The 13,086-nt window shown below is 35.8% G+C and overlaps 3 protein-coding genes and 1 non-coding gene across 6 annotated transcripts in view; 1 reads left to right on the forward strand and 3 right to left on the reverse strand.

Annotated features, from left to right (window-relative positions):
* LOC145734530 (uncharacterized) overlaps positions 1–13,086 on the reverse strand; it is a 66,057-nt gene that overhangs the window by 16,861 nt on the left and 36,110 nt on the right. For all 3 annotated transcript variants that reach the window (XM_081987954.1, XM_081987952.1, XM_081987953.1), the window contains exons 6-7: positions 12,074–12,482; positions 8,490–8,590 (exon numbers count right to left, since the gene is read on the reverse strand). In XM_081987954.1, the coding sequence (XP_081844080.1) occupies positions 8,490–8,590; positions 12,074–12,482 (510 nt within the window). The remainder of the gene's footprint in view (positions 1–8,489; positions 8,591–12,073; positions 12,483–13,086) is intronic.
* On the reverse strand, positions 1,826–3,270 carry LOC145734560 (actin, muscle). The gene has a single exon (XM_081988028.1). It carries the CDS (start codon positions 3,192–3,194, stop codon positions 2,064–2,066), a length of 1,131 nt encoding a protein of 376 aa, XP_081844154.1. The 5' UTR covers positions 3,195–3,270; the 3' UTR covers positions 1,826–2,063.
* TRNAS-AGA (transfer RNA serine (anticodon AGA)) lies at positions 9,589–9,670 on the reverse strand. Its single transcript has one exon. It is a non-coding gene; the product is annotated as a tRNA-Ser (tRNA).
* LOC145734571 (lysozyme C-like) lies at positions 10,447–11,133 on the forward strand. The gene is made up of 3 exons (XM_081988045.1): positions 10,447–10,600; positions 10,650–10,868; positions 10,918–11,133. The coding sequence occupies exons 1-3, from the start codon at positions 10,564–10,566 to the stop codon at positions 11,094–11,096; spliced, it is 435 nt and encodes a 144-aa protein (XP_081844171.1). The 5' UTR covers positions 10,447–10,563; the 3' UTR covers positions 11,097–11,133.

A 13,086-nucleotide genomic window follows, 5' to 3' on the forward strand; every position in this document is an offset into this window, starting at 1 on the left:
ACTAACGGAAATGGTAGTTTCTAGGGTTAAATGTACCCCATAAAGCTGGCTCTGATTAAAATTGGCAATTTACTCGAACAAAGTATAGGCTTTTAGCGTCTGGTTCGCGTAACCCAGTAGGAATTTTGTGCTAGATAATCCGGGCCAGTTTAAAGTATCTAATTTATTTGACGGTTAAAGTTCAGGCGTTTGAAGAGGTTTAAAATACTTTAACCACCGAGCTATTTTCGCTTGATTTATTGCTACAAAGCCGTTTCTCCTACGCATTCAATCATCGCAAAATTCATCAGCATTTTCGGATTTAATCAACAAGCAAGTATAAATTTATGCAGGCGCCTTCAGGGGCCGACAAGAGAAGAACAAAAACTATTTCGAGAATTGTACGGATTCGCGCTTAAAACGAAGGAAAAGACGCTGACTCTTGATTTAGAACTTTCGAAGAAGAAGTTCTGTTGGAAAAGTCACACCGGATGTTATGAATAGACTAGTTATTTGCTGCCCGGCTCGGATTTTCTTTTATTTCAACCCGGGAGAAAATGATGCTTTTAAGTGTTGCTGCACTGCAGAGAAATGTCCACTTTTACCGACCAAGGCTAAAATATTACACCTTTTAAGTTGTATATTATTTTTCAGCTTAAAATCCTTGTCCTTTGTTATATTTTTGAATTATTATTATAACTTTTTTGTTAGCACAAGTATACTTTTCCACTGAAACGGTTGAAATGTTAATACCACTAAAATTTAAGGAAAGAAGAAAAAACACTTTTTATTTTTTCAAACCAAGACCTAAAATTAACAAACTACACGAAAATAAAGATAAAATGGCCAACAAAACAAAAACTATAATTATTTTGTATAGTTTACTATTTTCAACCTTCACTATTTAGACGCACCCTGTACACCAAAATCCACCAAAGTGATTTTGAGTCACACCACTGGAAAGAAGAGAAAAAACGGAAGTTTTTGAGTGGTTTAACGTTGCAAAAAACAGCTCAGCTATAGACAGTCAGAATTTTGCTTAAAAAAGGTTAAAGAAACTGAATCCTGATTTTTAAGCTGACAATATCCTACTAAAACTGCATGCAGAGTGGCCAAACTAATCTTTTTGACTTAAAAATAATTCGATTTGATAAAATGTGATACAATAGCTCATATCTGCAGAAATTGCTATTCTGCCATGCAAAAATATCAGATTCAGACAATACATATAAACTGTGTGGATTTCCTAAAAAAGTTTCAAATTAAGCAAAATATCCAACGTATGACCTGAAGAGGCTTAAAACATACTACAATTAACTTAATTGTGAATATTCAAAACAGAATGCAAATCATATACTGTGTATTACGTAAGTGTTATCAAGTTATTTAGATAGGTTACAACTAAATGATGACTGAATTTGGAACGGTTTAGGTTGATTGAAAATTGAATGGACGATCATAGCGAAACGTGGAAATATTTTGGGTATTTCCCCCACACAAAGATGTGAGGTGCTTGAACCGTCAGGAATCGCTACCATATAAGTTGTTTCGATCCAAGAATAGCCCAGCGTAAATATTACAAAATTCCTAGTTCTTACTGCCAGATGGGTTATTTTGATCCGGATCGAAAATAGATCCAGTGACGTGGGATGGCTCCCGCATGGCCTTAAATGGTACTGGTACTAAATATAGACTAGGCGGTGTGTGTATCCACTTTGGTGCTAAATTTAGACGAGAGGTGTAATAACCCAAAAAAAGTGTTTATTAAAAAAAGTTACATAATATAACATAATAATAACATCAAAGTGGATGGTAAAAGAATCCTAAAAGAAATGAAAGGCAGGCGTTTTATTACTAAGAGGTTTTATTGACCTGCCTGGTAATAAAAGTAATATAATTACATAAAGTAAATAGTATTAACAAATAAAGTAAAATATAGAGTCGAAAGATGTTAAAATATATACAAGATGTTCTTGTTTGTCGAATTTGAAAGTCTGTCTGGCAGTACAACCACGGTCGCATTAAAATAACTGCAGATGGAACACAGTAGAAACAACATGTCGAAAATGCATTCAGCCAATAGCTTAGAAGCACTTGCGGTGGACAATTCCAGGGCCGGATTCGTCGTATTCTTGTTTGGAGATCCACATCTGTTGGAAGGTGGACAGGGAAGCCAAGATGGATCCACCGATCCATACGGAGTATTTCCTTTCAGGGGGAGCGATGATCTTGATCTTGATGGTGGATGGAGCCAAAGCGGTGATTTCCTTCTGCATACGGTCAGCAATACCGGGGTACATGGTGGTACCACCAGACAAGACAGTGTTGGCGTACAAGTCCTTCCTGATGTCCACGTCGCACTTCATGATGGAGTTGTAGACGGTTTCGTGGATACCGCAAGATTCCATACCCAAGAAGGAAGGTTGGAACAAAGCTTCGGGGCAACGGAATCTTTCGTTACCGATGGTGATGACCTGTCCATCAGGCAATTCGTAGCTCTTTTCCAAAGAGGTGGAGGCAGCAGCGGTGGCCATTTCCTGTTCAAAGTCGAGGGCGACATAGCAAAGTTTTTCCTTGATGTCACGGACAATTTCCCTTTCAGCGGTGGTGGTGAATGAGTAACCCCTTTCGGTCAAGATCTTCATCAAGTAGTCGGTCAAGTCACGACCAGCCAAGTCCAAACGGAGGATGGCGTGGGGAAGAGCGTAACCTTCGTAGATGGGTACGGTGTGGGTGACACCATCTCCGGAGTCCAAGACGATACCGGTGGTACGACCGGAAGCGTACAAGGAAAGTACGGCCTGGATGGCAACATACATGGCGGGGGTGTTGAAGGTTTCAAACATGATTTGGGTCATCTTTTCTCTGTTGGCCTTGGGGTTCAATGGGGCTTCGGTCAAGAGGACGGGGTGCTCTTCAGGGGCCACACGCAATTCATTGTAGAAGGTGTGATGCCAGATCTTTTCCATGTCATCCCAGTTGGTGATGATACCGTGTTCAATGGGGTATTTCAAAGTCAAGATACCTCTTTTGCTTTGGGCTTCATCTCCTACGTATGAGTCCTTTTGACCCATACCGACCATCACTCCCTGATGCCTGGGGCGACCCACGATGGATGGGAAGACGGCACGGGGTGCGTCATCACCGGCGAAACCGGCTTTGCACATACCGGAACCGTTGTCAACGACAAGAGCCGCAACATCGTCGTCACACATGTTGTCTGATGTGGTTGATCACTACTGCTCACACAAGACAGAATATACACAGCTTAAAAGCTTGAATGCGACTGAGGCTCCGTTATTTTCAACTATGCTTTTATAGATGTCCGCTTCCAGTGGCGCCGCTTCCCCTCCATTCTATTCCTATTCACGCATATCTACGTTACACTTACCAAGTCTCGTTCCCACCTCCCAAAATGGCAATTTCACTTTGACTCACTTTTTTTTAAACACTTAACAAAGTTACACTTGTTTCCACACTTAGCATCCTCAAAGCTACAATTATACTTATTACAGCACAAAACCAATCAATCATACACAATCAAACAGAAAACTCATTTAACCTAACCAGAAATTTTCCCATAAACATTCCTAAGGGTGGGCCCTTTGGGCCTACGCCGATGTGTGTATATGGAATCTAAAAATAGCCGGTACCATCCATGTATGGCTCGGGGCGTTGGGGCCCCAAAATAAGACATGGCGGCGCGAAACGGTGGGAGGCGTCGGGACGCGCAGCGTCTCCGCAATTTCACAAAGCCGGACGCTTCCTAAAAATAGCGTCCCGAAACCAAAAATGCACGTAGCGCCCAGATTCGACGTTTCGAAAATTCCTACGGCTTGTTTTTCACTCCAAAGTGGATCCAGATAATATATTTTTTGCTCTAACTCTTGGTTTTTGTGTGGTTTGTTACACGTAAGTAAAACCTTTTTGACCATCAATTATTTTCCAAAAAAAATTTAATTTTTTAGAGATTTGCTCTAAACTTTCTGTTCAGCATTTTTTACATTATCCTCTCCATTTGACAACTGTTGAAATGGTGTGAAAATGGTCATAAAGACAGTCTGTCATGCTAAAGGCTCTATTATTGAATTATTAGTCCAAATATAATATATAGGGTGTTTTATTTCACCTGACATGAATCAAGAATTTGACAAGTAATGGGTATATGTTATTTTTGATGTTTAGTGGCAGAAACTCTTTCCAAACACTGCAGCTTTAATAACATTAAAAATATCGTTTCGCTCTAAGTCACCTTCATCAGACTTAAACAGTGTGACAAACAACGTAAGACCACGTTTTTTATAATTTGACATTTTGATACAAATGTTAGTGGTTTTGGTGATTTTTATTGGTTTATTGTCAAAGTCTGAAGATGGTATCATTTAAATCATTGAAATCCAAAAACAACTAAATCAATACTTTTACTAACTAGTTTTCCTACAGTAATTATTTGACAATTTTATTGATTGTTAAGAGCCTTTTAAGATAACTGGTAATAATTGTAACTAACTTCTTTTTCAGTTAGGTTTATGAAAAAACTCATTTAACCTAACCTAACTTAATAATTTTTTGGACCTCTGATGATACCTTGATTAGGCGAAACTCCAATATAAAATGTAAGACTTCACTTTCTGTTTTTTTTTTCATAAAACCAGCTAATACAATGAATTCTCAATCACTCTTCCGAGTAACTTTTATCTGCCCTTTTTTGGTGTTTTCTGTGTAGTGCATCTCTATACTGACAGTGAAAAAAATCATATTCAACTTTTTCAATGTCAGTTTGAACGTGAATTTCTCTTATCTTTACATTTATACTTAAACATAACCTAAATTTAAGAGAAACCCTACTTAGACACTTTTAAGCATAAAAGTTAGTGATTCAGGGTGATGGTTTATTAGAAACTTTTTTTTATTAGAAATAAAGGGCAAATCAACCCGTTGCAACATGTATTTTCAAATAGAACTGTATTGATTATATTTTATTACTGTTCAACGGTGGAAAATTGTCATTTTTACATTTTTGGACTGTCATTGCTCCTAACCAGATTGAAACAGAACAAAACGTTTTGCAGTTTAAATTTCAACTTTTCTAGATCTATCACCAAGTGATATTTTTATTTTTAATATAAAATGTCATGCTTGGAAACAAAATTAATATTTTAGGAAATAATAAAGGTATAAAGATGATTTTTTTTTGTTGAATTACCCGGCACACTCTGGGCAAATATACATATCCAAAAATCACGGTCAGCGATTGAGTCGTTCATGGTTTTCAGAGAAACTATTAAATTTAAGAAAAAGACAGTAAAAGAGAAAAAAAAAAATATTTCAGGAAATAATAGAGGTATAAAGGTGATTTTTTCTGATAACATATCCAAAAATCACGGTAATGGATTGAGTCCTTGATGGTTTTCACTTAGAGTTTTGATACTTCACTCACAGTTTTTGGCTGGAATGAAGCAAACATCTAAACCTAGAGCATCAAATTGATGTCAGAATGCTTCTGAACTTGTATTTGAAACTTGTAATTGTCAAAACTAATACTAAAAGCTCGTTTTTTTTTTGTCTCTAACACGTCAAATTGATGTCCGAGTGCTTCTTTGGTGTCTAAGACTTGTCAAATTACATCTGGATGCTTCTTCCTGTCCCTAAAGTGTTAAACTGAAGCCAGAAAGCTAGTTCCCGTCTTTCAATAGTCGAAAATGTTACCAAAAGCCTGTGGATTGTCAAAACTAATACAGGAAGCTTCTTTACACTCTCTAGAGCATCAAGTTGATGTCAGAATGCTTCCCGCTGTCTTCAAGTTAGTCAAAAATGCTGTCTGAACTGTTTGGATAGTCCTAATAAATGCTAGAAGCCTTTTTACTGTCCTTGTAATGCAAAATTAAAGCCAGACAGCTAGTCCCTGTCTTTGAATAGTCAAAAATGCTACCAGAAACTTGTGAATTGTCAAAACTAATACTGAAAGTTCGTTTTTTTTGTCTCTAACACGTCAAATTGATGTCTGAGTGCTTTGTTGATGTCTAAGAGTTGTCAAATTACATCTGTATGCTTCTTCCTGTCCCTAAAGTGTTAAACTGAAGCCAGAAAGCTAGTCCCCGTCTTTCAATAGTCGAAAATGTTACCAGAAGCCTGTGGATTGTCAAAGTTAATACAGGAAGCTTCTTTACACTCTCTAGAGCATCAAATTGATGTCAGAATGCTTCCCGCTGTCTTCAAGTTAGTCAAAAATGCTGTCTGAACTGTTTGGATAGTCCTAATAAATGCTAGAAGCCTTTTTACTGTCCTTGTAATGCAAAATTAAAGCCAGACAGCTAGTCCCCATCTTTGAATAGTCAAAAATGCTACCAGAAACTTGTAAATTGTCAAAACTAATACTGAAAGCTCGTTTTTTTGTCTCTAACACGTCAAATTGATGTCCGAGTGCTTCTTTGGTGTCTAAGACTTGTCAAATTACATCTGGATGCTTCTTCCTGTCCCTAAAGTATTAAACTGAAGCCAGAAAGCTAGTCCCTGTCTTTCAATAGTCGAAAATGTTACCAGAAGCCTGTGGATTGTCAAAGTTAATACAGGAAGCTTCTTTACACTCTCTAGAGCATCAAATTGATGTCAGAATGCTTCCCGCTGTCTTCAAGTTAGTCAAAAATGCTGTCTGAACCGTTTGGATAGTCCCAATAAACGCTAGAAGCCTTTTTACTGTCCTTGTAGTGCAAAATTAAGACCAGACAGCTAGTCCCTGTCTTTGAATAGTCAAAAATGCTACCAGAAACTTGTAAATTGTCAAAACTAATATTGAAAGCTCGTTTTTTTTTGTCTCTAACACGTCAAATTGATGTCCGAGTGCTTCTTTGATGTCTAAGAGTTGTCAAATTACATCTGGATGCTTCTTCCTGTCCCTAAAGTATTAAACTGAAGCCAGAAAGCTAGTCCCTGTGTTTCAATAGACGAAAATGTTACCAGAAGCCTGTGGATTGTCAAAACTAATACAGGAAGCTTCTTTACACTCTCTAGATTCTAAATTGAAGAAAATCCGGTGTGAATATTTTAACAGTTAAATATCGCTATAGGGTGTACCAAATAAAAACTATACTGAACATTCGTTTGAAGCTTCAATTTAGAATAGGAGGAATTTTTCTTTTTCTTGAGACACAGACACAATTTAGACACAGATTAGGCAAAAATTTAAATGAAACAGTATTAAACCGTTTTCTAGATAGTTACTAGATGGTATATTATTTTATATCCAGAATTTCCCTAGACAACCAGTATTATTATTAGTAAAACTTCTTTCTTGTCTGATGCAAAAATCAGGGTGTCCCAAGCCAAGAACAATGAAATTGTAAAAATATCCAATAATTCCAATATTGGTGACATAAATCCACACTGGACAAGTTGTTACTTTAAAAAAAAATCGTACATAACCGAAATATAACAATTATAAAAATTAATTATTAAATACTTTTTTTAAGTGTAAACCTTTGGAGTAGCAATTGGATTTTACTTCTCACATCCAATTTTCGAGCACACAAATGAGCCATTACAATCGATGCATAGAGCCTGTTGAGCCTCGACTAATAAACGAGGTTTTCAACCTACTTTCTCGTCTTCTTCGAGTCCTGAGAGCTCTTTTTACTCCTCGACCGGTCTAGTAAATAATTTATATGGAAGGGCGCTTTATCAACGTCACACTCTATGTGCACTTGACTTTTTCCATACCGCGATCCAGGAAAAAGTTTGAGGTTATATATAGAGAGAGTTTGGCATGGGTCAAGTAATACACAAGCAGTGGTCAAGTTTCATACTAAATTATTTGGCAAAATCCAGTTTATTTACCCGTCTGATTCATTTAATTTCGAACTTGTTACTCACGGTTGTTTTGCAGTTTGATATTTGGTAATTACGCAACCTTAAGTGGGTGTGCAGGTGTATGCGACCAAAATCAGAGCAAATCAAGAAATTTCCCTAAAAATAGAACAGTCGAACGGAATAAGGCAATCGAGACATTCACATGCATGCCGGGCATTTTTAGGCCGTGACTCTAAATTTAGTTGGCCCCCCTCTAAGTCCTTGAACGATATTTTTATTAGAATTTTTCGAAAAAAAGTTATTTCTATTTATTAATCCTTATCAATAAACTGTAAAGTGTAAGTTTTTGTTCAAAATTCTTATATTTTTTTGTTAATTTAGAGTTATTTTTTTTATTTTTTCGTCTCTTGAAAACCTTCAAGAACTCAATTTAAAACCGTAATTTTTGGATATATTATAGCTCAGAGTTTGCAGGGTAGTTCAAGAGAAAAAATCACCTTGATATCTCTCTTAATTTTTCCTGTTCAGGTGCTTGTTTGTCATTTTTGTCCTCATTCCAGCCCAAGGACTCAGTTGAAAGTATATCACTTTTAAAAAATATGATATTTTATAGGTTCTATTTGTAGGGATTTTTAGGAGTAAAAGTAAAAAAAATACAGGGTGAACACCTCTGTGTTTGATGCATTTTAATTAAACACACTTACTTGTGTAGGAAAAGGTAAGTCCATCCGACCATCGAAAATCACTCTCCTGAGTTTTATCAGATGCCCCAATCCAGTAAGCGTTGCCATCTCGATATCCAGGACTGGAAAAGAAAATCCAGGATTAGTGGATGTTTGGAATTCCCTTTAAGTACTCTTTTCCTTCCCCTCCATCTCTCAGGAAATGGAGTTGATCGATTTATCTCTGGTCAAAGCACTTTTGCACGTTTAAGTAAAATGGTTTTGTGTATCCGTTGGTTATTTGATTTCTTTCATACTTTTCAACAATTTTGACACTTGAGGATCATTTTGAGGGATTATCAAATTTAAAAGACCACGTTACATTTGAAATTTTTTTTCTAAAAAACTGTCTTTTTTAATAAAAAAAATGCTGAAATTCAACCAGTAGTTTTAGAATTTTATTGATTTTACTTCAATTTATTATTTCAAATTAACAATATCTAATCTATATAATATAAATCAACTTTATCAGCAAAAATATTGTTTTTTTTTTCAGTAAGAAATATAATTCAAAGGTTTAAACTGATTTCCTGTCAAAATAACCCTCAAAAAGTGGGTAAAGTATAAATTTAGTTTGATTTGTTGGAGCTGGTCACCTTTTGACAGACAAAAGTAAAAATTTAGCGGTTTGACCTCTTTGAATTCGTGTTATTTTGAAGTAGTTCCACCAGATGTGGGTTTCACTAGTCTATTTTTATTGTAGTCCTATAAATAAAGTCACAGTTTGAGCGAAAAATACACGACTTTCTATAGGTTTTACATAGAGATTTAATATTCTATTAATGGATCGTTGTTTGCCTTTAAAGGCTTGGTTTCTGTATTGGTAATTAAATATTTTGGTTGTTATTAGGTTCAAAAAACATCCAAAAGGTCCTAACCAAAGAAGAATGAAGCCATATCGTTCAGATAGTAAGTTTGAAGAGTTGTAACAATTTTCAGTTGAATAAATAGGTTTTTAAAAAAATTGTGGTTTTATTGCTTAACTAACTAAATTAGAATTATTGAGAAAAGTCTGAATTAAAATATTTTTTAAAAAGTGTTTATGCAGTTTTTTTAATAATTTTAATTTAAAAAAAAAATCCGCAGTCGGTAGGATTCGAACCTACGCTCCCAGAGGGAATCTGATTTCTAGTCAGACGCCTTAACCGCTCGGCCACGACTGCTGCAAGTTAACTTAGATCAAACCTCTTTACTACCAACTGAACAGTAATAGACGTCACTATACAGAGTGGTTTAAAAAATCTGTAATGGTGGACATTTTAACAATTCTCAAAATTATGACAGCAATAAAAAATTAATTAACATCTCCATAACCATAAAATTATCAAAAGCAATTAATAACTCTTGTTTCCAAATTTGTTTTTATATTGGAATGCTTTTCATAGTTTCATGGTACGATAAAGGAAAATTTAACAGTTTCCGCATTGAACTACAGTCTAAACGACGATTTAAACAGTTAAAATCCAAGTTTAGAGCTATCAAAGTAAATTCAAGCTGTCAAAGAAAATTATACTGCTTTTGATACTAAATAGAAGGTTTTTATAGTTTTATAGAAGAAATTTTGACAGCTGTAACTTTTATTGTAATATGAATAGTGTCCCAACTAAACCGTCACAAAAATACCATAAAATCACAATTATTATTAACGTATATAACTTGTCACTAATTTTTGTTTTTACTGCAGTGTTTTAATAGTTTCAAGGTTGCGTAGATCAAATTTTGACAGTTATTGAATGCCTATGTCAAAAAAAAGTGTCAAAAAGAATCGACTTGCAATACTTTGACAACCTTATTTTGATCAATTGTTACAAAAGCTTGAATTACAGTGGGAAAGTTCATTGAATCAGTATTTCTATAAATCAAAAACAATTGAGGTTACAAAGAACAATTATCATTATTTGTAAGTAGTTACTAAACATAGGTACTATTATCAAGATCAAAGCAAATATTTTCAATAACAAACAATGCAAAAGTGCAGCAATCAATTAATTTTAAGTACTTTTTATCAGCACTTGCATAGGTATTAAAGGTAGGCCTGTCTAGTTTCAAAACAACCATGAACACCAAAGTGATAATTTTCTTCACTGTAGCAGGTAATTGATAATATTCCATATACCACAGCCAATTAATGTTTGTCTGTAGCTTTTGTAGCGAATTTAGCAGAAGGTAAAGTCTACAGCCAATGCGAGGTGGCTGCAGCTTTAAGGAATAAAGGTGTCCCCGAAGACCAGGTGGGCACCTGGGTATGCATTGCTCATGCCGAATCAAACTTTGACACAACAGCCATTAATGAGAATACCTGGGATTATGGAATATTCCAAATCAGTTCTTTGTATTGGTGCGAATCTGGTGACTCCCCTGGTATGTGTTTTGCTAATAGTTTTACAGTGTTCATTTTAGTGTTTTCCAGGTAATGGATGTGACATAAGCTGCAACAGTTTACTGTCAGATGACATCAGCGAGGACATTGACTGTGTCCAGTACATTTACCAACAAACCGAAGCTATAGGACAAGTGCCTGGATTTAAGGCTTGGACCACTTATTCTTCTTGCAGTGGGGATAACAGTGGATGGATTTCCGGTTGTTAAGTCAAAAAAAATTGTAAAATAAAACGTGCATCTCAAAGCGTAGTTTTATTCTCGATTTGCCTTCGGGAAGCAACAGGAAAAACTGGATTTCGCAACGTTCCTCCGGGACTTGCTTTAATCAAGGTTGGAAGCAGTGAAAGCAAGCACGAAATTATGTTCGGAAAGTGCAATTGAATTTCTAGAACTAAAATCATCTGGATAAGTGCACCTCCTTGTGATGGATTTGAGAAAAAGTACAAAGTTTTTGCCTGGAATATTCTCTATTAAAACTCGCAAACAACGTGGGAGCAAACCCTTAATGAACCACTTTAAATTCACGTTAGGTGGGCACCTAAATATGTACCTAATTTTCAAGAATTTCCAGGTTTTTTAAATTATTTTTTAGTTGTTTTCTACGTTCAAAGGTCGGTAATTATGTGGGAGTGAATTTTGCGGAGCTGCAACATCAAACGACCCACCAATTTAGCAGGGCAAAATTAGTTTGCTCTACAAGGTGCCATTTTAAATTGAAAAGTCCATTTAACTCCTAGAAATAACAAAGTTTCTATGCAAATTTAAATTTCATATTCATGAGTCAAATTATAAGCTTGTACTCAAGTTCTAGACTGCAAAAATCCCATTTCAAGTTCAAAATAAACTTCAAAGTTAAAAAATTTTGAAATGGAAGTTTGATAGTCTAGTTTTGAATGTCAAAGACAGTTTTTTAGTCAAATTTAAAGCTTTCAAGTCATTTTTCAAGGCGGAGGCGTTGATATAAAACTTTACAACTTGAAATTTTAGAAATTTTTTAACTCAATTTTTCAAAGTCAAATTTTGCAGTTTGAGGTAAATTTTCATTGAGGAAGTGATTTCCAAAAACGTGACTGACTCAATTTGCAGACAGTAAAAGTCACATTTTAAGTTTTCAGAAATCAAAACCTTGAAATAGCTTTGGGTACCTCCAAGTCAATGGTTTAGTCAAACTTTGAATTCCTTACCTATTCAACAGCAGTTGATTCAAAATCTTCTGGTCCCGTTCACTCCTCACACTAACCAAATGTCCCCCACGTCCCGCGCACTCTTCCTCAGCTTTCGACCACGTCTTCCTCACCGAATCAAAGGCGGCGACGCAGAACTGCCTCATTGCCACCCACCCAAAATCGCACACCCCCACCACGTCCACGACCGGTTCTGCGCGGTACGTGATGCGCAGCATCGTCACTCCCGACGTTTCGGCCGGTCGCGACACCTTCACCAGGAATTTGTTGGCCTTGGACACGGTCTCGATTTGACGGCCCTCGTCTCCCGGATTGGTGCAGAACGATTTTGCGGTGTTGCCGTCGTGCAGTTCGGCCAGCAGTCCGGTGCAGGTGGTGTTTGTTGTTTGCGCAGGCGTTGAAATTTGCCCTGCAATAATTATTCATTATAATGTAATTCTGAAACACTTTTTAAGTGTAAAATGTTAAAAACCGTAACAAGTAACATGGAAGTTGCTTTAAAACTTTAATTTTTGGGTTTCTAAGGTAGAATGTGTGGAACCTAAAAATAAGAAGAATACTTTTTAAGTTTAGAATGTGAAAAACCACAACAAGGAGCATACAAATTTGCCTTAAAACCCTAGTTTAGAGTTTTCAAGTTAGATTTTGTTGCTAGAAGTGGAAAATTGATTGAGACCTAAAAATAGGCTGTGTAATCTATATTCCACGTATAATACTCAAAATGAAAGATTTTAAAACACTTTTTAAGTTTATAGTATAAAAACCCCTAACAAGGAACATGAAAATTGCCTTAAAACACTACTTTTGGCTGTGTAAGTAGGATTTTGCTACTAAAAACGTAAAATTGATAGTCAAAAACCTAGAAATAGGTCTCCAAGCCTACATTCAACCTGTAAAACTCAAATTTAGAGCTTCCAAAACAGTTTTGAAGTTTCAAATATAAAAAACTGCAACCAGTGACCTAAAACTTGCCTTAAAATCCTAACTTTGTCTTTTTAAGTCACATTTTGCAA

This window comes from Ips typographus, linkage group LG10 (genome assembly GCF_016097725.1).
Source record: "Ips typographus isolate SLU linkage group LG10, UJ_Ityp_2.0, whole genome shotgun sequence".
Classification (NCBI taxonomy): domain Eukaryota; kingdom Metazoa; phylum Arthropoda; class Insecta; order Coleoptera; family Curculionidae; genus Ips; species Ips typographus.

Excerpts from the sequence above, each read along its gene's own strand:
- LOC145734571 (XM_081988045.1), top strand. The coding sequence starts at position 10,564 with ATGAACACCAAAGTGATAATTTTCTTCACTGTAGCAG. Across the intron at positions 10,601-10,649 it reads AATTTTCTTCACTGTAGCAG|CTTTTGTAGCGAATTTAGCA; the intron begins GTAATTGATAAT and ends GTTTGTCTGTAG. Across the intron at positions 10,869-10,917 it reads CGAATCTGGTGACTCCCCTG|GTAATGGATGTGACATAAGC; the intron begins GTATGTGTTTTG and ends AGTGTTTTCCAG.
- LOC145734560 (XM_081988028.1), bottom strand. The coding sequence starts at position 3,194 with ATGTGTGACGACGATGTTGCGGCTCTTGTCGTTGACAACGGTTCCGGT.